Source organism: Equus asinus, chromosome 7, assembly GCF_041296235.1.
Source record: "Equus asinus isolate D_3611 breed Donkey chromosome 7, EquAss-T2T_v2, whole genome shotgun sequence".
In the NCBI taxonomy this organism is placed as follows: domain Eukaryota; kingdom Metazoa; phylum Chordata; class Mammalia; order Perissodactyla; family Equidae; genus Equus; species Equus asinus.
This window is the reverse complement of record NC_091796.1, coordinates 110,274,460-110,301,103: the sequence shown is the minus strand read 5'-3', so window position 1 is coordinate 110,301,103 and position 26,644 is coordinate 110,274,460. Positions and strand designations below refer to the sequence as shown.

Sequence of the window (26,644 nt, the reverse complement as noted above, 5' to 3'; positions counted from 1 at the left end):
CACATGCACAGACCATGAATCTATGTAGTGAGCTCACGTTCTCTTCATGCACAAATTCACAGACTGTCCCCCCGTGAGTATGATAAGCCCCCACCTTGGCTACCCAATGAGAATCCCTGTCCGCTTTGGAGCAGATTAACGTCTTGATTCTCACCTTCATGGCTGGCCATTGATGTCCAGGATTGATAACATCTGTGACTGACCTTCACTCTCCTTGAATAGGGGAGCATTGAGCCCAAGAACCTCACACAGCACTGAGATTTTCCCATGAAACAGGAAGGAAGACAAGCACAAAGAGGGAATCCTGTCGTATCACCGCTGCTTGTATTCTGTGTGTGGTCTCTGAAAGCTGAGCTGGAGGATCAGTTCTAAGATGTGTCTCTGAGCTTCCACATGGGGAATCCATGTGGATAATGAGAACCAGCCACATGGAATTCTGATCCCTGCCCAACACCTGCTCTCCTTCAAGCGTCCCACAGAAGCTCATCCCAACATCAGCCTCTGTTTTCTACTGTCAAAATTCTCACTAAATCTGACCTAGGAACTGAGATCCATGACGTCGGACCTCTGCACACTTATTCTAAGCTATTCCTCCAGTGCCAGGTGCAGTGTGCAATCTTCGCAATGTTTGGGCATAAACACATCCCAGCCTCATCCCCTCATACCCCTCGCATGAATCCACCCACCCACGAGCACCCCAGGGCTGGTTATGCTCATGTGTGCTGAAGCTGGGACAGTCACCCTGCTCAGTACATGTGTTCTACACACATACGATTCTAGGGAATGTATGTTCTGTCTACTGCAAGACAGGCTTGTGTCAAAGGCAGTCACAGTCACAGCTGACTGCTCATATCAGGACAACTCTAACGACTGACACATATTATGCTGAGGGCATCCAGACAACCCCAAGAGCTGCAGAGCATCATGTTGGACACGTCTGGGGGAGGCTGGAGTCAGCGGTCAGAGAATTGGCTTACAGGGCTGGTAACACCAATGTCACCAATGTTCCCAGTGACCAAAGCAGAAATACGCAAGGAATTATCTGTAAGCCTGAAAGTGCAGGAACAGATGGAAATCAAGATGGAGAGAAGGATCCTCAGCTTAAAAACTGATTAGAGATAAGTTAATGAACAGCAAAAGGATATGAGATAAGTGCTCTACCTGAGAAGACGTTCAGGACAGAGATTCTGTATCACAATGAGTACATGTCTAGTCCGCACATTCAAAATGACATTATGCCTTTTCTTTACACTCACTCACACTCTCTAAGGGGATCAGTCAACTTCATTGTACACTTACAGCATTAACCACGAAAACTACAAATATGAAATCAATCAAATGTCCTCATTCTATTTTTTGACCTAAACCATCAATTCTAAAGAAAGCTCCAACTGGTACATAACGTTATGAGATTTCAATCCCAGTCTGCCTTCTCTCTGTCTCATTCTGCACAATCTCTTCACAGCCTTAGTCCTCACTGCCCAAGTTCACATTCTTGAAATAATCTCCTCAGTTGGTTGCTTCTGGCATCTCTCCTTTGCAAGGCCATCACATCCTTTGATGCTTCTTCCAAATCTATGTGACATTTAAGAGCATATTGTGTGCATGTGTCACAGTTTACTATCCAATAACCTACTGAAAGACCTCTTAGCTGTTTCCAAGTTTTGGCAAATAGGAATAAAGTTTCTACAATCATCCCTGTGTGTGTGTTTGTCAGGACATGAATTTTATTATCCTTTGAGTAAATACAAGGTTGGGATTGTCACATAATACGGTAAAAGAATGTTTAGTTTTGTAAAAACCTGCCAAACTGTCTTCCAACATGGACGCACCATTTTGCATTCCCACCAGCAATGAATGATGGTTCCTGTTGTCCCACATCCTCATCAGCATTTGATAATCTTGGGGCTCTGGATGCGGTGATTTCTATTAAGTTTGTGGTGGTGCAGCATTGTTTTAACTTGCATTTCCCTGTGATGCATGTTCTCTTCATATCCTTATTTCTCATCTGTGTATCTTGCTTAGTGAAGTATCTGATAAGGGCTTTGTCCTATTTTTAAATTTTCGTGTTTGCTTCTTATTGTTGAATTTAACACTTCTTTTGTGTATTTTTGGAATCGATATGTCAGATGTCCTGTGAAAATATTTTTCTTCCAATCTCTGGCTTTCCCTTGGGCTAATTTTCCATATTTTTCCATGATTTCCCATGACTAGTCTTGGCTATTTCAATGGAAAGTGAAGCAGAAGCACTCTTCACGGCCTAAACAGTGAGGGACTTGATGGATGGAGACGAGACAGCTGGCTCCAAAACCTCTGTCACATGTGATGGTGGGCTGGGTGAAGAGAGGGGACGTTTCTTCTGAGATGACCTTCTGAAGGAGCAGGAATGCCCCAACAGTCCCTCCCTCCTGCCTTGCTGACTCGAACTATGTCACATGTCCACAGAGACACTCATTCTTCATGGGAAGAGTAAGATTTCTTCAATTAGACTCTTTTCTAATCCTAAGTTTCACCTGAGAGGAATCTGTGTCTGTGATTCAGTTACTTGGATTATTCTCTAGTTTTAAGTAATAGTTGAAAACAAAGCAATACTTTTTATATCATTTCTGTTTTTCCTGCTGTTTCATAGTAGAGGTTGACAATTACCTCTTCAATAACACATTCCCATAACCTCAGCTTTTGCCTCCTAATCTTTCTGCACCACTTTGTTACAAAATGAATGAGTTTCATTGACATCCCTGATGTTTGACACTGGACATCAAAGTGGAGCTACAGGATTACAAGTGAGGACATTGAATCCTGTCTATTCAGGAAAACCAAATTCAACCGAGCTGAATATTACTCAGAAACGCTGCTGTTTTTCAATGTAAAGTTCATGCTTCTAATTTTTCCTTGATGATTAAAACATCCACAGTAAGTTGTCCTTAAACATCAGGCCTAAACTTACCCTAAGTCCCGCTCCATTCTCAGCTTATACTCTTATCCCTCTACACAGGGAAATACAGATGCCTTGAGATGGACCTTGCCTGTCTCCTCAACAGGAAGCCCAGCACCATCTGTTCCTTCTCCTTCTCATCACAATGGTTGGGCCCTCCCAGTACAATCATCACTGGGAACCTTCAAAATCTTCTCACTTAAAATCGCACCATCTATTTATCATCACATATTGGTCATTTTCAACAGAGATTACCTTCAGTGTTATAACATGATCTAGTCTCCAGACATGATTGTCTGCAATTGCCTCCACAGATGACAAAACGCTTTCTGATGCTGGTGACCTATCAGGTTTTTTTTTCTTTTCTCAGAGTGACTGGACCCTATCAACTTATTCCCACCACTGAAACAAATATGCAACTATTATATTTCCCTCCACGTAAATATGAGTTTATATCAATTTACTCGGGATGACCAGCTGATCAAGGCCAGGACAGATCCTTCTGCATCTATTCAAATTCAGGCCCAGACACCTCTCGTGAGTCACAGGCTCACCTGGTTCTGGATTTTTGATCTTGTCTGTTCCTCTCCACTGCCCTGAGCGTATCAGTTCACTGTTCCAGATCTCAACCAGAGGATCCAGACGTGTCCTCTTTTTCTGGATCATGACACTTTGGTTGACTCTCCTTTTATCTACAATCAGACCAGCAAGTCAGTAGTTATTTACTTTAGTAATATCACTGAAAATACTGAAGTAATATGGCGCAGGCGGGGCTCTGTTCATGAAATGATATCAAGGAGAGGGCTTTTCAGAGACAACTGGTTCCAAATCAATCAATGTACAAGCGAGGTCACTGGCCTGAGGGAGAGTTGACCAGCCCAGACCCACAGGTGGGACATCTCAGGGCAGGACCAAAGCAACTGTTACATGTACAAAGTTGTCCGTCAGAGATGCATGCTCACATAGGTCTGTGCTGGATCCCAGGAGAGGTGAGACCACTGATGACGCTGATGACAACACTTAACACCTCTGTTGCCCCACTATAAAGTTCACAATGAAATTACCTGTGATCCACAATTTATATCCTTTCACACTGAAATGCAGAAGGGAGAGGCCACATCCCCATGTCACAGAGCAAGAAACGATATGGGGCTGTGCTCTGCTCTCCACCACTACTTACTCATGTGAACTCAGACACAGCCCCAGGATTCAATGACACAGGCACTCAGGAAAGCAACTCTCATCTACAGTTTTCAAGGGAACCTGCTTCCTGAGGCGGGAGCTTCCCTCTGACCATGTGGATCTCATCCACTTTTCAAGCCAGTCAATATGAAGGTGAATTTCCCAGAATCACACATGTTCTTCCACCCAACATGGGGGAAACCACGTTCACTGAATTCAAAATTCACTATCAGTGGCAGGACAACAAGAAACAGATAGTTCTGGAATGTGTGAGTGTGTCCACCAAGACCAGTTAGTGGCCCAACATGCAGAGTGCTGAGCAGCTTCCACTGGCTGTCTGTTTGTGGTCAGGTTAAGGGCTGGACATTCCTCAGTGTCCACACCCTGAGTCCTGGGGCTCATGTTGTTCTTGCAGACACTCAGTTGTGCACAGGGAAAAGCAGGATTAGGGCTCTGATGGTCATATCAACTGTGCTAGGAAAGAAACAACAGAAAAAGACTGAGTTTCCTGAAGGCAGGGTCAGCACCTTCCTCCGAGGGGGAGCCCAAGAGACTAGGACCTCTCCTAGTTTCCTTCTCCTTTTTATAGAAAGGCAACTGCCTCATGCAAATTTCCACTTAGGTCACAAGGTGTAAACAGTCACTTAAATTCAGGTTCCTCCTCACCCTGAAAATATTTTCAGGGAGTCGTGAATCTCATCTGCAAGAACATGAATCACCTGTGGTTCTTCCTCTTTCTGGTGGCCGCTCCTACGTGTGAGTGAATCAAGGACTCAGACATGAAGATATGGGGACACTGCATCTGACCACATGACTTACTGTGTTTCTCTCTGTCCACAGGTGTCCTGTCCCAGGTGCAACTGAAGGAGTCAGGACCTGGCCTGGTGAAGCCCTCGCAGACCCTGTCCCTCACCTGCACTGTCTCTGGATTCTCTTTGAGCAGTTATGCTATGAGCTGGGTCCGCCAGGCTCCAGGAAAAGGGCTGGAATATGTTGGTGTTATAGCTAGTAGTGGAAGTGCATACTACAACCCAGCCCTGAAGTCCCGAGCCAGCATCACCAAGGACACCTCCAAGAGCCAAGTTTATCTGACGCTGAACAGCCTGACAGGCGAGGACACGGCCGTCTATTACTGTGCAAGAGGCACCGTGATTGGAAGCCAGTGTGAGCCCCTACAAAAACTTCCCCCAGGGAGACAGGAGGGGCTGAGCTGCAAGGGACTCAGGACACCAGGGGGCGCTCAGGAACCACCCAGTGCAGGGCTGAGCCCAGCAGCAGGTGCAGGGAGAGGCTGGGAGGCTTTCCTGCTTAGAATCTGTGCTTTCATCCTCCACCAGGGATGCTCTCCTAGGCCCTATTTTGTCAACGCTGCCTTTTATGTTTCATTCAGAATACAATATTATTATTTACTAAGAAATTAAGGGGAAAATTAAGATTTTCCCCTTTATTTTTCTTCTGCTTGAAGGAGCTTCATACATTACTCAGGTCACCATAGTTTCAAGTAGAATTTGAAGTCATGGATCTTGGTGAGTATGCTGAGGAGACCTAGAGGATTTTAAATCACATATAAGTTGTTCTTCACGTTTCTATTTTACAGAGGGCAAGAGGAGCCCCACCCTCCAGCATTGTTAGCACTGCACAAATAGGTTGAGGACTGTGCGGTGTGCCCTGGTGAAGACTTCTAAGGCCAGAGTGTCCTGGAGTTGGAAACACAATGACCCTCATTATTCACAGATTCCATATTTGTAAATTCGCTTCCTCACTAAACTGTATTTCCTTCCTTAAAAGAAAACTGTCGTTATTTTTGCAGTCACTCATGGAAATGTTCATTGTGGCTAGTAATTTGAGTCACACAGCACAGGCACATTCCAATGTGAGGTCACAAAGGCAGTTCTCTGCCTTCTGGTTTTAGCTCCATCAAGTAAAGAAGTTCCTTTGAGCTCAACTTGGGGCTACGTTTTTCACATTTTAGTGCTTGTAATGGGCAGTTTCCCTGTTTAAAGTGGCCCCCGTGCATAGTGCTGAGGTGCTGGTCGGTGTTCATGTGCACAGGAAGGCTGGGAAGTGCCTTAAGGAGAAAATATCTATGTTACATAAACTTCATTCAGGCACAGGTTATACAGCCGTTGACCATGAGCTCTGTGCTAACGTATCAAATAAAAATTACTTCCAAATAAGAGGAAGACAAACCTCACTGTGTATTGGAGGCAGTCCTGGAAACCAGGCTCAATGACAACACAACATGGACAACTGGACGTTTATGGCCAAGGAGCAGGAAGTGGTGAGTGGATAGAAAATTATGAAGAGGAGACATCAAAGCAGTGCTTCTGGCAAGACCGGATCCACATGCTTCTTCTGAAGGGAGTGCAGGAGGTCAGATTCACCTGGCGAGAACAGGGATGATGAATTGATCAAGTGAAGATGAGCAGATGTCAAGGGTGGGGATCCTCATTCATCTGATCATCAGGGATCTTGATAAAACAAGACCAGGAAGATGGACACAGAGCCCAAACGTTGACACATAGTTGAGAAGAGCATTTTGAGGAGCCTGGCTAAAGTATGGTCAAGAAGACTGTCGTCTTGTAAGAAGAGGAAAAGTGAAGAAACAGAGACACCAGGGGTGCACATGCACAGAGAGAAGAGTCCACCTGACGACTCAGTGACAAGGTGACCATCTGCAAGCAAAGGAGAATGGACTTAGGAGAAACCGAACCTGATGAAACCTTGATCTTGGGCCCACATAGTCCATATAGTAAGAAATAAATTTCTGTAATTTAAGCCACACAGTTTGTAAGCTTGTAATGGCAACCCTAGCAAACTAATACAGAAATGATATGGAAGCAGAGTAGACATCTGTGGGGTTAAAGTATTAATTAGGATAATAGTCCAGAAAATATCTATAGTCTAAATGTCAGAGATAAAAGAAAAAAGAAAACAAAAAACATGTGAAATAAATAAAATGCTGAGAAAAAAAAACTTTTTTTCAGTCCTAGAAGTAGAAGATGGAGATATAATTGAAAAACATATCGAAGATTGGAAATTTATGGAGTGTTTTTAATAACAACATGGCAAGAAATAGATTCATAGCACACCTAGGCATTTTCAAAAACCTCATAGAAAATGAAATCTATTTGTAAACCATATAGTGATGAGTTAAAGAAATACTTTGGCTTCACAGAGACACAGTAGAGCTGAGGTCTGACTGCTCAGTATACGTCAGAAAGGAAGTCATCGTCAATAGAATGGAACCAATCCAATGCAGATGGTCATCTAGGCATTTCCCAGGGTCATCACCTCCACAGGAATAAGAGACTCAAGCAAAACCACCCGAATCAACTTTGTCAGAGCTGGAGACAGCAGTCAAATATTTACAGTAACGAAGTAAACACTGAATAGAGAAAAAGACCACATAAAACTGTGTAATTGAGCCTTGTAATGGCTGAGTAGCAGTATCTCAATTTTGTGTTATTTTATGGTCCCTTAATGAAACATTGTGTCGATGACCTTCTAATCTCTTATTCGAGGTGTCTGCTCAGGTAATTTTTTAGTTTGAATTGGGTTGCTTCTTTTTGTTGTTCAGTTGTAAGTTTCTTGTATATTCATGATGCAAGTCCAAAACCAAATAGGAGATATGAAATTATTAATTAATTTTTTGAGGAATCTCCATACCCTTTTCCATAGTGGCTGCACCAGTTTGCATTCCCACCAGCAGTGTATGAGGGTTCCTTTTCCTCCACAACGTCTCCAACATTTGTTACTATTAGTTTTAGATATTTTGTCACTCTAATGGGTGTAAGGTGATATCTTAGGGTAGTTTCGATTTGTATTTCCCTGATGATCAGCGATGATGAACATCTTTTCATGTGCCTATTGTCCATCCATGTATCTTCTTTGGAGCAATGTCTGTTCACGTCTCCTGCTCATTTTTTGATCAGGTTGTTTGATTTTTTTGTTGTTGAGTTGTGTGAGTTCTTTATATATTATGTATATTAAGCCTCTGTCAGATGTATGACTTGCAAATATTGTTGCCCAGTTACTGGGCTGTTTTTTTGTTTCAATCCTGTTTTCATTTGCCTTGAAGAAGCTTTTTATTCTGACGAAGTCCCATTTGTTTATTCTTTCTATTGTTTCCCTTCTCTGAGAAGACATAGTGTCCGAAAAGATCCTTTTAATACTGATGTCAAAGAGTGTACTGCCTAAATTTTCTTCTAGAAGCCTTATGGTTTCAGGTCTCACTTTTAGGTCTTTGATCCATTTTGAGCTTATTTTGGTGAATGGTGAGAAATAATGGTCAATTTTCATTCTTTTCCATGTGGCTTTCCAGTTTTCCCAGCACCATTTGTTGAAAAGACTTTCTTTTCTCCATTGTATGCCCTCAGCTCCTTTGTTGAAGATTAGCTGTCCGTAGATGTGTGGTTTTATTTCTGGGCCTTCAATTCTGTTCCATTGATCTGAGCACCTGTTTTTATACCAGTACCATGTTGTTTTGATTACTGTAGCTTTGTAGTATGTTTTGAAGTCAGGCATTGTGGTGCCTCCAGTTTTGTTCTTTTTTCTCAGGATTGCTTTAGCAATTTGGGGTCTTTCGTTGCCCCATGTGAATTTTAGGATTCTTTGTTCTAATTCTGTAAAGAATGTCTTTGGGATTCTGATTGGGATAGCGTTGAATCTGTACATTGCTTAAAGTAGAATGAACATTTTAACTATGTTTATTCTTCCAATCCATGTACATGGCATGTCTTTCCATCTCTTTATGTCGTCAACCACTTCTTTCAGAAAAACCTTGTAATTTTCATTGTATAGGTCTTCACTTCCTTAGTTAAACTCACTCCAAGTTATTTTTTTCTTTTTTTGCGATTGTGAATGGTATTGTGTTCTTGAGGTCTTTTTCTGTTAGTTCGTTATTAGAGTATAGAAATGCTACCGATTTATGCAAATAGATTTTATACCCTGCAACTTTGCTGTAGTTGTTGAACACTTCTAAAAGTTTTCCAATGGAGTCTTTGGGGTTTTCTACATATAAGATCATGTCATCTGCAAACAGCGAGAGTTTCACTTCTTCCCTCCCTATTTGGATTCCTTTTATTCATTTTTATTGCCTAATTGCTTTGGCCAAAACCTCCATGACTATGTTAAATACGAGGGGTGATAGAGGTGACAGATAAGCTTAGATACAGAGTGTCTCATTCCTGTTCTCAGGGGGATGGGGTTCAGTTTTTGCCCATTGAGTATGATGTTGGCTGTGGGTTTGTCATACAGAACCTTTATTATGTTGAGGTGGTTCCCTTCTATCCCCATTTTGTTCAGAGTTTTGATCATAAATGGCTGTTGGACCTTGTCAAATGCTTTCTCTGCATTTATGAGATGATCATGTGGTTTTTATTCCTCAGTTTGTTGATGAGGTGTATCACATTGATTGATTTGCCGATGTTGAACCATCCCTGTGTCCCTGGTATGAATCCAACTTCATCATGATTTATGATACTTTTGATGAATTGCTGGATTCGGGTTGCCAAAATTTTCTTGAGAATTTTTCATCGATGTTCATTAGCGATATTGGCCTGTCGTTCTCTTTTGTCATGCTGTCCTTGTCAGGCTTTGGTACAAGCATGATGGTGGCCTCGTAGAATGTGTTAGGAAGTGTTCTAGCCTCCCTAATTTTTTGGAATAGCTTGAAAAGGATAGCTATTAAATCCTCTCTGAAAGTTTGGTAGAATTCCCCAGGAAAGCCATATGGTCCTGGGTTTTTGGTATTTGGGATGATTTTGATTGCTGTTTCAATCTCTTTCCTTGTGATTGGTCTGTTCAAATTGTCTGCTTCTTCTTTATTGAGCTTTGGGAGATTGTAGGAGTCCAAGAATTTATCCATTTCCTCTAGGTTATCCATTTTGTTGGCATATAATTTTTCGTAGTATTCTCTTATAATCTGTTGTATTTCTGCGGAGTCTGTTGTTATTTCTCCTCTTTCATTTCGGATTTTGTTTATTTGAGCTTTCTCCCTTTTTTTCTTTGTTAGTCTGGCTAGGGGTTTGTCAATTTTATTTGTCTTCCAAAGGAACCAGCTGTTTGTTTCATTTACCCTTTCTACTGACATTTTTGTTTCAATAGCGTTTATTTCTGCTCTGATTTTTATTATTTCTCTCCTTCTGCTGACTTTGGGCTTTATTTGTTCTTCTTTCTCTAATTCTGTTACGTGTAGTTTAAGATTGCTTATTTGGGACTTTTCTTGTTTGTTAACATGTGCCTGTATTGTGATGAATTTACCTCTTAATGCAGCTTTTGCTGTATCACATATGAGTTGATATGGCATGTTATCATTTTCATTTGTCTCCAGGTATTTGTTGATTTTTTCTTTAATTTCTTCAATGATGCATTGCTTGTTCAGTAGCGTATTATTTAGTCTCCACATCCTTGTGCCTTTCTCAGCTATTTTCTTATGATTAATTTCTAGCTTTATACCATTATGATCAGAGAAGATGCTTGTAATCATTTCATTTTTTTAAAATTTGTAGAGGCTTGTTATTATTTCAATTTTTTAAAATTTGTAGACACTTGCCTTGTTTCCCAACATATGGTCTCTCCTTGAGAATGCTCCATGCACACTTGGGAAGAATGTGTATTCTGCTCTTTTTGTATGAAGTGTTCTATTTATGTCTGTTAAGTCCAATTGTTTTAGCTTTTCGTTTAGCTCCACTGTTTATTTGTTGATTTTATGTCTGGATAATCTGTCCATTGATGTGAGTGACGTGTTGAGGTCTCTTATATTATTGTGTTATTTTCAGTATCTTCTTTTAGGTTTGTTAATAGTTGCTTTATGAACTTTGGTGCTCCTGTGTTGGGTGCATAGCTATTTATAAGTGTTATTTCTTCTTGATGAAGTGTCCCTTTGATCATTATATTGTCCCTCTGTGTCTCTCTTTACCTGCCTTATTTTGAAATCTGTTTTGTCTGATATAAGTATTGCAACACCTGCTTTCTTTTGTTTGCTATTAGCTTGAAGTATTGTCTTCCACACCTTCACTCTGAGCCTGTGTTTGTCCTTGGGGCTGAGGTGTGTTTCCTGGAGGCAATAAATTGTTGGATCTTGTTCTTTAATCCATTTTGCCACTCTGTGTCTTTTTATTGGAGAATTCAATCCATTTACATTGAGGGTGAGTATTGATGCATGAGGGCTTAATGCTGTCATTCTGTCACTCGTTTTCCGGTTTTCCTGCATTACCTTTGTCTCTTGTCCTGTGTGTTTTAGCCTACTCATTGACTTCTGCAACTGCTTATGCTGGGTGTCTTAGATTTTTCCTTATTTATGTTTTGTGTCTCAGTTTAGTGACTACCCTGAAGTTTGTATTAAGAATCTCATGTATAATATAGTCCATTTTCTGGTGATCTCTTATTTACTTGCCCTAGACTGATTTAGTCCCTTTCCTCTTCCCTCCTAAATTATTATTTTCATCTTATTCCAGCTAGTGTTGTGAGTTTGTGGTTAGAGTGATAAAATTGTCTTTGTTTTGGTGGTTTCCTTCCGTTTATCCTAATGCTATAGTTTAGCATTTGCTATCATATTCTGATTCGATCTATTTGTCTCCCTACTCTGTGATTTGTGACTCCTTTCTCCTTTTTTTTCTTTTTTCAGGTATGACAGCCTTCTTGAGGATTTCTTGTAGTGGAGGCTTTTTGGTTACAAAGTCCCTTAGCTTTTGTTTGTCTGGAAAATGTTTAATTTGACCCTCATATCTGAAGGATATTTTTGCTGGATAGAGTATTCTTGGCTGAAGATTTTTATCCTTTAAAGTTTTGAATATATCATTCTATTCTCTCCTAGCTTGTAAGGTTTCTGTAGAGAAATCCACTGAAAGTCTGATAGGGGTTCTTTAGTAGGTTATTTTCTTCTGCCTTGCTGCCCTGATTATTCTTTCTTTGTCATTCATTTTGCCATTTTTACTACTATATGCCTTGCAGTAGGTCTTTTTACATTGACAACTCTAGGAGATCTGAAAGCTTCCTCCACACACATTTCTCTCTCAATCCCTAGATTTGGGAAATTTTCTTCCCTTATGTCATTGAGCACACTTTCTGCTCCATTTTCCTTTTCCATTCCCTGGGATATTCCGATTATACTTAAGTTGCATTTTCTCATTCAGTCTACTAATTCTTGGAGATTTTCCTCAGTTTTTTTAATCCTTAGTTCTGTTTCTTCCACTTTCTGGAGCCATTCAGCCCATCTATCTTTGATTCTGCTAATTTTCTCCTCTATGGTGTCTACATGGACATTCAGGGAATACATCTTCCGTTTTATCAGATCCATTGTATTTTTCATCTCTAGCTTTTATAAATTTGCTGGCTGGTAGAGGAATGGTTTTTGCACGCGATGCTATTATTTTGTTGCAGGTACAGTCTGTCGCCACTAGATGGGGATCAACAGCCACACGTTCTGAGCCCCCTGCCTTCAGCCATGATGGCGGGGCGCAGCATGCGTTGGGGGACGAGGGGCACTTTCTCTCGCCGGCCGACCTGGATTCCCATCAGCTCTTGCTCTCTGGTTTCACGGGGCCCTGCTTGATGGGGTCCCTGTACTCGAAAGCTTTCCCACGTTAGCAGGTTTCCACTGCATGGGTGGTGGGAGTGGTGGACGATCCTGGAACACGCGACCTCTCCCACACTCCTTCCCTCACCTGCGGAGGAGATTACAGTCTTTAGGAGGGAGAGAAGTTCTCTCTTACCCGGTTCCAGCTCTTCCAAGGGCGGCTCTAGCCTCTCTGCCCTCCGTCGTTTGGCTGTTTTGGGTCTCTGATGATCTCTGTATTATTAGAATTATCGGTTGAAATTCAGTTGTTGATTTTTTTTTGTAGTTTGGAGGGAAGAGAGTCCCAAGTGAGCTCACACTGCCATGTTGCTGATGTCCTGTCCCATCCACTTTGAACTCTTCCTTACTTTTTGGTAGTACAAGAATCTGCAGGCTGGTCTGTTGTGTTCTCTTTTCCAGCCCTAGATTCAGCCATTTCTCAGATGGAGCACAGCTTGTTTTGGGGAGAATAGTCTTAGGAACTGAGATGCTGGATATTGGGATGCTGGTGCTGGGTGTCCTGTCATTGTTTGGTGTGTTGCCTCTAGGACATCTCGGCTAACGGACCTTGGAAATGCATCTGAGTATCCTAGTGCATGTAGGCACACACATACCAACAACTATTTCAGTATCAAAACTTCTGTACCTATATTGAGGAAAATATGAGAACAATCCAAGTATCCAATCCTAGTGCAATATGACCTGCATAATTCCAACCTTTCTGCCTTGCTTCTCTGTTGCTCTCCACTCCAACAGTGGGAAACATGGCTGCACAATGTGCCGTGTGTTTACTGCATTATCCTACTCCACATATAGAGTGGTGTAGAATTGTCAGCCAGAACCCCTGCTGGAAACATCATTATCAACTGGAGTCCAGTACTTACGGACCGTTTTGTAGGCTTTAGGCTTGCAGGTTCCCTTCATTTGCAGTGCTGCTTAGGTCAGCACCACCTTCTCCCATCTTCTTCAGTCAAGGTGACCCACAGACTCACAATGACATCACAAATTCTTTATACAGACTGAATATAGTATCATTGAATCTCTGAACTTTTAAATGAGTTTTTAATTTCTAAACAGTAAGGTTCAGTCTTTGTACTATAACATTCTATGCATTTTGGTAAATTCATAGTATCATACATCCACCAGTACAGTTTTACACAGAAGAGTTTCACCATCTTTAAATGTCATCTGTGTTTCACCTATCAAATAAGTTCTCCCCAGATTCCTGGTGGAAGCTGATCGATATACTATATCTATAATTTTGCCCTCTCCAGACTGTCAAGCAAATGAGATCATACAATGTGTAGCATTTTCAGTCTCATTTATTTTATTTACCAATGTGCACTTAGGATTCATTGATGTCTGCTTATGGTACTCTGGTTTAGATTTTATTTACTGAATGCATCCTGTTGTATGGATACACCACGCATGGTTTATCTACTTACCTATGGAAGAAGGCCTCTGTTGGCACTCGCGTTTGTCAATTATAAGTGACGCTACTGCAATAATTCATGTGCAGTTTATTACGTAGACATAAGTTTGCAAGTCAGTTAGGCAAATCCTTCGGGGCACGACTGCTGGAATCATGTATTAAATGGTGGCTGAGTTTGTAAGAGATCACCCTGAGGAATGACCAGGAAGCAGGGACTGCTCGGGTGCCCCATCCCCTGCTGGGAGGAAGTCAGGCTCATGGAAATGTCCACACAAAGTGGATCCAGGCCGGCCCTAAGCCCTGGCTGAGCTTCCAGCCCAAAGCCAGGGTCTGCTTGCAGACAGGTGAGTGTGCATCTGAGAAGTAGATGCGCACTGTCCTTGGGACCCTCACAGTGAGCAATGCATGGGGCAGGGAGGGCCTGCTGCTCACAGAGTAGAGGGTGCCGAACAATGTAAATAGCTGTTGTCGGTTTAAATGATGCATGTTGGGGAATTTTTGTTTATTTCCAATATCTGGAGCTTCTTGACTCATTTTCAGATGGCACCCTGTTCCCCATTTCTTATGTAGAGGCATGTGGCACAGTTTGATTCAATGACTGGACAGAGGTCACCGTTTAAAAGGAAACCCTAGGAAACACACCCAGATCCAAGTCCGAAACCAAGGACTTTCCTCCTCAGAATACAGGGAGGGCCTAGGATCTCAGGAAAGAATTCTGGATGGTTCTTGGGAGGACGACAGATACCTGGATGAGGGGAGGTTGCATCAACTGCTTTACACTGTAGAATGACCACTTTGACCCCTGCAAGGAGATTAGTTAGAAGACAGCTGTGGCAGTGGAGGTCAGAGAGGAAGGAGGCCTGAACTAGATTGCAGCCACACCAGGAGGTGAGGCTAAGATCGTCTACTCAGTCCCCCAGCACCTGGCATGTGAGACCTGGGGTCTGCTACGTTACTAGAAACCTCATGCCAGACCAGCCTACACCTTTATGTTCATGCTCATTCTGTGACCATTTGACTGACCCATGAGAGAGTGCCCTGTGCTTCAGTCTCTTGATTTCTGTGAAGGATTTGAGTCTTCATGGAAAATCATCCTTTAACAACTTATCCATCCCCTCAGCAAAATTCAGCCCAGAGAAATCCTGGGTGAGAGAGGAGGAAGAGTGGAAGTCCTGGCCTGGCCCTAGCGGCAGCATCCAGGAACCTCACATGTTTCTATTCATCTCATGTGGCCATCAAGGACCAGGTCTGTGTAGTTACCTTAACGCCCTTAAATAATGACTCTGTTTCACAGAATGCTCTCATTGTCACCCACATGTACGTGCACACACATGCACACACTGCACATCCAGTAGAACCAACACTGTCAGCTTCAGAGAGGATTTGCAATGAATGGAATGCTCATGCACGCCTGATGAGAAAGCCAATTGGTGCAATGTTATTTTCAATGGCTCTAACCAAATTCCTTACAATCAAAGATAACCAAATTCTTCCATGATCCCTGTGGGGCAAAGCAATAAAAGATGATGAAATAAATCAAAGAAGACCTAATCAATGGAAATATGTATGAAAATCACGAATCAGAGGGAAATGAAAATCATTGTGAAAATGTCAATTCACTCCCACTTGATCTACAGATTCAACAAAATCAAATGAAAACACATAGCAGCATTTTATAAATATCAACCAGCTGGTAATAAGATTTATTTGAAATGGTAAAATAGCTAGAAATGCCAAAATGTTTCTAAACAGAAGATCAACGGCGGGGGAGTCATCTTATTGAATTTCAAGAATTATCGCAAAGCTACAGTCATCAAACTGGTGTGAAATGGAGAGGGGAAGACGGATGGATCAAAGGAACGAATTAGACACCCCAGAAATAGACTCATACTATTGTTGTCAACCAAGTTGAAAGAATCAATCCAGTAGAAAGGGTATAGCCTTTTCCAAAACAGTGCAGTCACAATTGTTCATTTCTGTATACGTGGAAATGACTTCAAAAGGAAATTCAGAGCATATATGAATATTTACACAAAATTTAACTCATAATGAATAATGGGCCTAAATATAAAATATAAACGAATTAAACTCCTCCAAGGAAATATTGAAGATCATCTCAGTGACAAGGAGTTCATTGATGGTATGTTAGAACAAAAACATCAAATCACAACTCATAAGAGAAAGTGTTCATTAATTGAACTTTGTTTAAATTAAAACATGTCCTGTCAGAGATATTCTTAACAAAGCAACAGACAAGTATAGACTGGGGGAACATAGAAAAATCTCTGTACATCACACAGGGAGCCCAGGACTCTCTGACCACAGGGCAGCCCAGGGGCAAGCAAGGGGGCAGGAGAGGGAGGCGCTTGCTGACTCAGCTAGGGCATCTCTCTACTTTCCTGAATCTGGACCCCAATTTCTACTTTAACAACTGATTCCATGAAAATTAGTCAGTTATCGCTCTGCATTGTTGTGCAGATATTTGGCTGATGCTGGGATATATAGAAGCATAGTCATTGTATTTGTTTTTACCGATTCTTCATATAAATGTCTGAATCTTTCTCACTTAATTCGCAAGAGTTCTCTGTGACATGCCCCGGGCTGGCTTAAAGCAAGTGTTTGCACTGAGGACCTTAGACATCTTAGACATAAAACTTTGACCATCAGGAATCAAGGATGCCCCAGCGCCCCGTGCGTTGGAGTTACTCAGTTACACGTAAAGTGGGAATCGACTGAGTTAGAGGAAATAGGAGCTGGGGAAGGTTGGGATTTGATTTACCAAACTTTCCATCACATATTATTCCTATATAAAACTGTGAGTATAGAATTTGGCCATTGTGAATATATCCAACACGTTTTTTAGGGGTGGAACAATGTTTAAAAATAATGTTCACAGCTTTTAATATTTATTTGAAAGACTCATGATAATAAAGGGCACTAGCAAACTTGGGATGGACAGATCTCATGAACAGTTTCGTGCCTTGGGCTGGCTTCCTGGAGGAAGAATAGGAGATGTGGACTCATGTGTAAGCTGTGTATGAACTAAGAGATGTCAGAGTGTGAAAAGAAGAGGTGGATTTCAGTGTCTGAATGTCAGACCTGGGTCTGTGGGGATGGTTGTCACTGCACATCACTGACAGGGACTGATTCTCCTTGTCTCAGCTGTCATGTACCAGGTGCAGCTCAGGAGTCTGGTCCAGGGCTGGTGCAGACCTCACAGACACGTTCCCTCACTGGTGCTGCTTCTGGATTCTCCATCCCAGCCAGGAGATAGTGTTGGAACTGGATCCTCCAGCCTCCAGGGAAGGGGTTGGAGTGGATGGGAGATATACATTATGATGGGAACACAGGCTGTAAAACGTCACTAAAGAGCCGCACCTCTGTCTCCAGAGACATGTCCAAGAAGCAGTTTCCCCTGAAGCTGATCTCCGTAACCACTGAGGACAAAGCTGTGAATTAATGTGCAAGATGCACACTAAGGCGAGGTCAGTGACAGCCCAGACACAAACCTCTCTGCGTGGGACAAGAGGGGCTGGACTTCAGGAGGTTCTTAGGTCCACCAGGGGATGCTCAGGACACCAGGAGGCACTCAGGATCCAATGACCAAGGGCACAGACCCTGATGCAGGTGCAGAGAAAAATGTGGAGGGGTTTCCTCCTGGAATCAGTGGTTTCCTCCCTGCTGCTAATTCCCAGATCCCTTCGTGAAGAACGGTTTTGTCTTTGTGGCTCTAACTTTTCGCATTTCAATGCAGGCAACAAGGGATAAAGGATATTATTTGGTAGACGAGATGGGAAATGTCACTAGGGATCTGTCCTTCAACAGGTTTCTACATGACCTATTGTTCCCTCTTGACAAACAGGTTATCCTGAGGATTCTCATCACTCTTGATTGGGAAGGATTTCCTCAAGTACCACCTCAGGACAACACCACTGTCCCTACATGTGCCACTTTCCTGTGACAGGCACACATGAGTTCCCCAATCATTATAGCCATCCACCTGGATGTCTGCCCCACGGGGGCCCTGTCCTCACTGCCACAGTTTAACTTGAACTTTGGAAAATCTTCCCCTCTCTCATAAGATCTAACATACAAATGCGATGTGATCCACCCATGCCAATTCTTGTTATATAACCAGGGACATAAGAACTAACGTTCAATGCATGTGGTTAACAATACTGTACTCTATACATAAATTTTCTCTAAGGGAATAGGTCTTATGAAAAATCTTCTTATCACAAAAAAAGAAGGAGGGAGGAAACTTAAGAAGGTGATATTTTCATTGATGTTATTAGTTATGGTGATTGGTCCACGGGGGTATACTTATCCCCAAACTCACCAAGATATATACATTAAATGTCTCCAATTTGTGGTAAGTCAGTTTGTACCTCAATTTAAAAAACTTACAAATTATGTGTACACACAGAAACCTGTATTCAGCTGGTTATGACAGCTTCATTTATAAGCAATACAGAGCGGAAGCAGCCAAGATGTCCTCCAACAATGGATTGCTATTTAGTAGTTAAAAGGAGAAAAAAGCAACACATGCAAGAACATGGATGGATCTCATATGCAGGGCCCTACATGAATGAACCCAACTCCGAAGTCCGCACACTGTATGTTTCCATGCATAGACCATGGAATCTGCAAGACTCAAGGGGCGTCAGGACAATCAGTGGGTGCCAAGGGCTGTGGCATTGAAATGGGATTGACGAGAAGTGGAAATGTGGAAATAATGTATTTCTTCAGACTGATGGAAGTGTCCACTAACTTGATTGTGGTCTTGGTTACACGACTGTTTTTGCTTATCATATTTATATTCTACTTCCATAAAAGGCTAATGATCTTGCTTATATACAATCATTAAGAAAATTCTAATAGAAAAGTTTTGTTTGAAAACTATGTATTCTGGTCAGTCTTAGGGTGGTCATTTTTCAGTGACTATGCATAGCGGATTTTTCTATAAGTAGATGGGTAAATGATAGATAGATACGTATTCAGTTCAATTAATGAAAATCACAATTTTGAACGTAGGACTATAGAGTTGAGCGGCTGAGATGGAATAGATGTCACAGCCATTTAGAGAATGAAATCAAGGTAATTGATGGCTAGAGTCTGGGAAATTCTGTCTACGTCGGATCTTTAGGCATCACCAATTATAATGAGTATTGTTGACCAAAGAACAGCAAACTCATTGATAAATCCTCAGGGAAGGACAGAGAATTACCTGAAGGAAGACCACAGATGATGGACACAAGGATGCTCCTGGTTGGCAGATGGATTGCATGGCATGAGATTTGAGAAGTCATACACATTAAAGTAGAGGGACAGTGATAAGGACACAGCAGGACAGAGCTCTTGTTCCTGAACATCCCAGAGCTCAGGACGTCCTGGGACGAAGGATCCGAGAACACTAAGAAGAGGAAACTGCAGGAACCCTTGGGGGAGGGGTCTGTTCTGTAGGGGTCTCTCTGGTCCTGCTGGCCACAGGTCCCAGACTGATGTGCAGGTGCAGAGGGAAACTGGGGAGTTAGGGGGCAGCTGTTGGAGTTTTCAGTTTCCTTTCAACAAGTAAATCAATGACTTGGGCCCACCTCTACTCACCTAACTCTGAGCCCCAATTTCTTATCTAACAGCAGATACTGAGAAAAGTAGACAATTACTGCTTGCCATCATCAATTGAAAATTAGGAAGATGCTCAGTTTTCATTAGTCCTTGGTTCTATTTTTATTCTTCTCCAGTTCAAAGTGTGATTCTTTCTGATGAAATTGGTTACGGTCTTCTGGCATATCTTGAGGGTAGTCTTAAAGGAAGAGTGGTCACAGAGGCTTAGACAAGATTACACAGCCTCCAACTTTAAAAGGAGGCCTTTCTCAGCTTCCTACAAAGAAAATATAGCTACTCAGCGATAATTAATGTGACAGTGCTTGACATGAGGGGAACAGGGTTTTGAGAACTCTCCTTTTTGTTTTTACAATGATATACATATAAACATATTTTCAAAAGTTAACAGTAATATATCTATTGCTGTATGAAAATATGACTTTGAAAAAGGTAATAATTGTGGATATCTTGGTGTATTTCTATGATTTTGATGAGCTGGTTAACCATGATGCCAAACCCCTGAAATGTCTTTGTCATGATCCCTAAATACACTTGCATGTGTGTTTGGAGTCACACATTTGGCTCAACCTGTGCCTTTCAGGACTATGAATATTACCTGTGCAATTTCTTGTTAGAAGTAGACACCCAATGTTATATTCCAGTACCTTCCAGGGTAGCCCTCATTCATTTTTGACAAGGCAAAGGTTGTTTAAATACCATCCCCTCCTTGCCTGGCTACTGAAGGACTGTGTGCTGTGTCAAAATCATTGTTTCGAAGGTTTTCTATGAAACAATTCCCTCCCACCCATATCCGGTCCCTGTGTTAATAGCCTTGCATCAAGGGAGAACTCTGAGTTGCAGAATCAGAGAAATGGATTATTATACAAGCAATTTATTAAGACATTCCCCGTAGAAACAGTCAAGGATGTGAAGTCAACAGGTAAGGGGAATAGAAGGAGATGAGCACAGGTGTCACGTCTACAATCCCACAGAGGGGAGCCTCCGCCTGCCCTGCAGAGGGACTCGGGGTGAACAGGGCTCAGAGTTTCCACCCCTGAGATGAGGAAGCTGGGGTTTCACATTCCTGCTCATGTGGCTAAGGGCAAATAAATGTTGACCCTGGGTGGAGCATATCCCATTGAGAGTGTCAAGAAGACATGCTGGGTTTCAGCTGAGTGATGCATTGAGGATACCTCTGTTCCACCTGAAGTTTTCAACATATAACATGTTCTCCAATCACAAGTGCACAATATGAATAGAGCACAAGGCCCAGCTGCAACTCATGGAATACAACAATATAACAAGGTAATAAACTCTCAGCCTGATGAGAACTGCACCACACAAGAGATTACAGGGAAAGAAGAAAAAAGCTGACCTGGGCTCAGCATGGAGTCAAAACCCAGATACTCAGGGTATGGTTGATATTTAGGCTGAGGCTACAGCAGTGATGGAGGGGAAGAGGCCTGACAGAAGGCATCTTTGGGTTCAGAAAAGCAGAGAGTCCTGAAATCTATTTAACACAAGCCTCAAATTCCAAATGTCCTCCCATCCTAGACTCAAAACACACCTACAATCAAGAGAGAGATGGCCACAGATTCCCTGGAAGGTCTGTGCACTCTGATCTCAGTCGCCCCAACTTATAAGGACTGGGCTCCCCACATGCAAATTTCTCTTCAAGCTCGAGGATAAAATCCACTCTTGGGCTGTGGGAGCTCACAGCTCTCTGCTCAGACAGGGCTGAGGTCTCTGGGGAAGGCGGAGCTCTGGTCTGGAAGAAGATGATACTCTTGTGTCTTCTCCTTTGCCTGGTGATGGCTCCCCAAGGTGAGTGTCTCAGATGTCAGACCTGGGTCTCTGGGGATGTTTATGACTTCACGCGACTGACAGGACTGATTCTCCTTGTCCCCAGGAGTCCTGTCCCAGGTGCAGCTGCAGGAGTCGGGCCCAGGACTGGTGAAGCCCTCATAGACCCTCTCCCTCACCTGCACTGTCACTGGAGCCTCCATGACAAGCAGCAGCTATTACTACTGGAGCTGGATCCGCCAGCCCCCAGGGAAGGGGCTGGAGTGGATGGGGAGCATAGCTTATAGTGGTAGCACTAACTACAGCCCATCCCTCAAGAGCCACATATCCATCTCCAGAGACACGTCCAAGAACCAGTTCTCCCTGCAGCTGAGCTCCGTGACCACCAGGGACACGGCCGTGTATTACTGTGCAAGAGCTGAGTATTACGATGCACACAGTGAGGGGAAGTGAGTATGAGCCCAGACACAAACCTCCCTGCAGGGAGACAGGAGAGGCAGGGCTGCAGGTTTTCTCAGAACAGCAGGGGGCACACAGGACCCACTAAACACAGAGATGGGACCCAGGGGCAGGTGCAGAGGGTGGGGATGGGATTTCCTGTGGGATCAAGGACTTCCTCTCCAAGGTCTCAGCTGCCCTCAGGGACATTTCATGTTTCTTCTTCTGTCTGTAATTTCTCATGTTCTCATGCAGCCAATAAACAAGGAAGTGACATAGTCTGTTGCAGATGACATATCACCAGGACTAGGAACCTCTCCTTCACCTTCCTATGGATCCTGTTTTTTCTATCTTGACAAAGACAACACACTGAGGATTCTCATCATCCCTGAGAAACACCAGCACAGTCCAGGCACCTGCGTGCTGAACTCTTCTTCTCTCCCGTCAGACAGGCACACATTGACTGCACAGGTTGTGAGCATCCCCCTTGGACATCTGCCCCATGGGGTTCTCTGTTCTCCCTGCTACTGTTTAAGATCTGGCTTTTTATCCACTTGGGTGGACTCTGAGGATCAGGAATCGACCCCTTCTGTAGCTGTCCCTCAGTCTCCTGAGGGGAAAAGCCACCTCCCTAATGGGATGCAGCCCTCTGATTTCCCCAGGGAACCAGCATGAGCATAAGCATAGAGATGAAAACCCCCCACACGTTTGCTGGGCCATGATCTGGGCGGACCTCTGACAGCAGCCCTGGGGCCACATCTCTCACCTTCCACAGGAGATCGACCTGGAACATGGGAACCAGCTGGACCCAGTCCTGGTCCTGCCCATGCTCTGCTTCCCTCCAGTATCCCACAGAAACCCACTCACCACCTCCCTCTGTTTTCTATTTCTATATTGTCACTGAATGTCTCCTAGACCCTGAGGCCCATGGGCTGGAGCCCTAATCACTCTTATCAGATCCCCCAGCAAGTGCAGACACAGAGTGAGGCTCAATAACCAATCTCAACAACGATGGCAGAGGCCTAAAGTGGTACTGAAAGGGGAATCCACAGAGTAAAATGTGTTTCAGAAGAAAAATGAAGTGGCAGAAACAAATATGATGACACAAAAGCCTGGTCCATGAAAGACGTGTTAAAAAAACTTATGTTGGAATTTCAACTTAACTCTGTTGCTCTGTAGAAAGGATGAGAAATCACGCCATAGACTGAGCTAAAATTCCCTCTGTGCTTGTTTCCTCTGTTCCTCTCCCAGTTCCTATTGGTTTCCACTAGGGTCTTAAAGGAATGGTTTTGGTGGCTTTCTCTCTGCAGATTAATTACTTAGTACTTAGTGGTGATCAGTGAGGTGAGTCTGGATGCACGTCAGCAGTACGTGCCTTTCCTCTCTCCCAGACAGAACTATCTTGGGGAAGAATCTCTTTAGGATGTGTTCTCAATCCTGGAGGACAACTATTTAAAGGCAATAGAAATCTCCCTAATTCTATGTCCTGAAAATTTCACACTACAGCAACTTCACCACACTCCACTTCAAGAAATCTGTTAAGTATTTCTCCATTATTCTTGTTCTCGTTTATAAGCCATCTGGCACTCTCTGCCCCAGATAAGCTATTATTCCCATACTGTTTCTCTTGTAAACTACTTGTTTGTCTCCAGATTTCAGTTTTGTTTGAAATATAGCTTCAATTATCTGATGTACTGAAGACAGTTCACTCCATTGCAGTTTTCCGGCATAGTTGTCGTTGTCCTACTATGAAGAGGAACAATGTTGTCTTCAGCCGTGTACAGCCCACAGCTGAGGATCCATTATATTTGTTATGTCAGAATCTGGAAACAATCCAAATATCAATCAGAAGCTTAACAGACAAATGCATTGTCATACAATCATTCTTGGAGTACTTCTCCTCATTACAGTCTGTGAATGCTTGATACACAGCAAAGTGTTTGTTTTCACAAACAATGATATTGAATGAAAAAATACAAATAAGGCACACACTATATGGTCCATTTATATACATTTTAGTAAAGGAAAACTAACCTAAAATAACACAAACATCAGGAGTTGGTGTCTACTTGTTGGGTTAAGGGAGGAAGTGGGAGGAGGAATTACAGAGGACCAAAGAGAGACTCTTCCTGGTGATGGATTCCTTCACAAACTTGATTATGATGATCGTTCAGAAGTCTGCACATATGTCAATGCTTAACAAATTGTACACTTGACATACGTGTGGGTTATTATACGTTAATCATGGTTCCCTATAACTACTAAAAATAAATTGATAATTAGTAGGGAAAGGTTGATAGAGTCATATATACTGACACAAGATATGTCAGAGACTCCTGGAAATACACATATGTGAAAACTGGTCCTCCATACATTCTTTCAACAAACACTAGAATGTAGAAAAACAGCCATATTCTCATGACAAGAAGGGGGTTAAGCAAATCTCTCTGGCAAGTTCAGCTCTGTCGTGGAGCTGGTTCAAGAGAGCAGCTGGGTCCAGGCAGGAGCAAAATCCTAGATACAGGGCTCACTCTTACCTCACATGTGCTCTCAAACACATATCACAAACTGTCTACAGTTTTGTTTGTAGTTTTTCATCTGTGAAATGGAGGTAAAATTGAGAGCTATGTCATATGTTTTGTGAGTATATAAAAAAAATGAATAAGTTAATGAGTGCTAAGTGTTTATAACACAGCAACCTCATAGTAAATTATCATATTTTCTAAAAAGTCCTCTTTGCCACAAAACTGCCCCAAGACACTCACTTCTGCTCTGGGGCACCTCTCTTAAGGTGCCTAAAGCAGAGCTTTCTTTATAGATAGAGGACATGCAAATAGGGCCCTCTCTCTTCTAATGAGAACCAGCCCAGCACAGACCCTGAATCTCTGGGAGAGAAGCCCCAGCCCCAGAATTCCCAGGTTTTGCTATTCGGGGATTGGAATCAAATACAGAGGACTCACCGTGGAGTTTGGACTGAGTGGGTTTTCTTTGTTACTATTTTAAAAGGTAAACAATTGAGAAAGTTCAATATTAACTACGGGAGATTGTGTGAGTGAGAGAAGCAGTGGATGTGTGAGTTTCTGACCAGGATGTCTTTGTGTTTGCAGGTATCCAGTGTGAGGTGCAGCTGGTAGAATCCTGGGGGAGGCTTGGGGCAGCCTGGGGGGCTCTGACTCTCTCTTGTGCAGGCTCTGGATTCACCATCAGTAGCTACTGGATGGGCTGGATCCACCAGGATCTACGAAAGAGACTCAGTGGGTCTCAACATTTAGTAGTATGTTTAACACATACCATGCAGACTCTGTGAAGGGCAGATTCATCCTCTACAGAGACAACACCAAGAACACACTGTGTCTGCAGATGAACAATCTGAGAGTCGAGGACACGGCCGTGTATTACAGTGCAAGACACACAGTGAGGGGAGCTCGGTGGGAGCCCAGACACAAACCTCCCTGCAGGGAGACAGCACGGGCTGAGCTGCAGGGGGCGCTCAGCCCCAATAGGAGGCACTCAGGGCCACCCGAGCAACATGCAACTCACTTATTCCATCTTTCAGCCCCAGTGAAACAGGCCTGCTTAAACCAGTTTTCATTCTTTAAAAGAAGTTGTTCATGATTCAAACCTTGCTCAATAAGAGAGGCTGCACTTGGCATGTGCCAGGCGGGAACCCATAGCCCCAGGATGACTGCAGCCTTCAGTAAGGAAAATCTGGCTCCCAGCAGCCCTCATAGCAAGATTAGGGGCTGCCAGCCATTTCAATGATGACAGGAATGATTACCTCCAGCACAAATGTCTATCTTGTCCCAAAAACAAGCTGCAGGATACGTTGACATGAGCAAATCCAAGTTCATGGCAGCACTTGAACATCCCTGGTGGTGAAGGCATTTCAGTGAAGAAGAGCTCACTCAAGTTAAGTGAGCCAGGAAAGCTGTTCTCAATTATCATAAACCCTTGTGTAGACCCAGCTTGGTCTCAAATCAATGCAATTTGTGCATGGAGCTGCTGCTTCTCAATGTTTGAATATCCAGTACTTTAGACACAAGGTAATGGAGAAGGAAAGTGGACGGGAATGGTTGTCTGACAGCTGGAGCCCCTGGATTGGTGGTGAGTATGTGATAAGTGTACAAACATCTCTGTGTAGAGGGAGGGTGGTGCTATGCTCATCCTGCTCTGCTGCCTTGTCCACCAGGTGCCCCTGCAGAGCCTCCTCACCTGGGTCAGCTGACGACTGTGCCACCTCCTCCTCCTCCTCAAATTCTCAGGGGTCTCCCATCTGGCAGGTGTTCAGTCTCCAAACCCCCAGCTGCAGGCCCCGAGTGGTCAGCAGGTGACTTCCATGGCTGTCCTCTGCCTCTGCCTGAAGTACTTTTTAAACCCAACTGGACAAACGTAATTAGCTTCCATGGCCTGGGAACAATTCTCTGTAGTTCACGTTTCTAAACTCTGGGTCAGGGGCTCTGCCCTTGGACTCAGCTTCCTTTATCTTGGAGGTCGACAATGTTTGAAGATGATCACTTTTGACAGCTGTTTCCTGCTAACAGAATTTTCTCAGCAACTGTCTCTTCTTTCTTTTCACCCTCTCTCTTCCTTTCAGCCCAAGCCTGCAGTGTCTCTACTGCTACACCATTCTTGCCAACATTGTGGGTCTCTGTCGCATGTCACAGGGATCCCTTGCATTTGGATCAGTGTT

At 43.1% G+C, this 26,644-nt stretch overlaps 1 gene segment (V, D, J or C); it reads left to right on the top strand.

Annotated features, from left to right (window-relative positions):
• Positions 1-4,733: 4,733 nt before the first annotated feature.
• The window catches only part of LOC106827306 (immunoglobulin heavy constant alpha-like), a 678,397-nt gene continuing 656,486 nt past the window's right edge, over positions 4,734-26,644 (top strand). Inside the window, 2 exon segments of the C gene segment in view lie at positions 4,734-4,873; positions 4,958-5,281. Of these exon segments, the coding sequence occupies positions 4,828-4,873; positions 4,958-5,281 (370 nt within the window).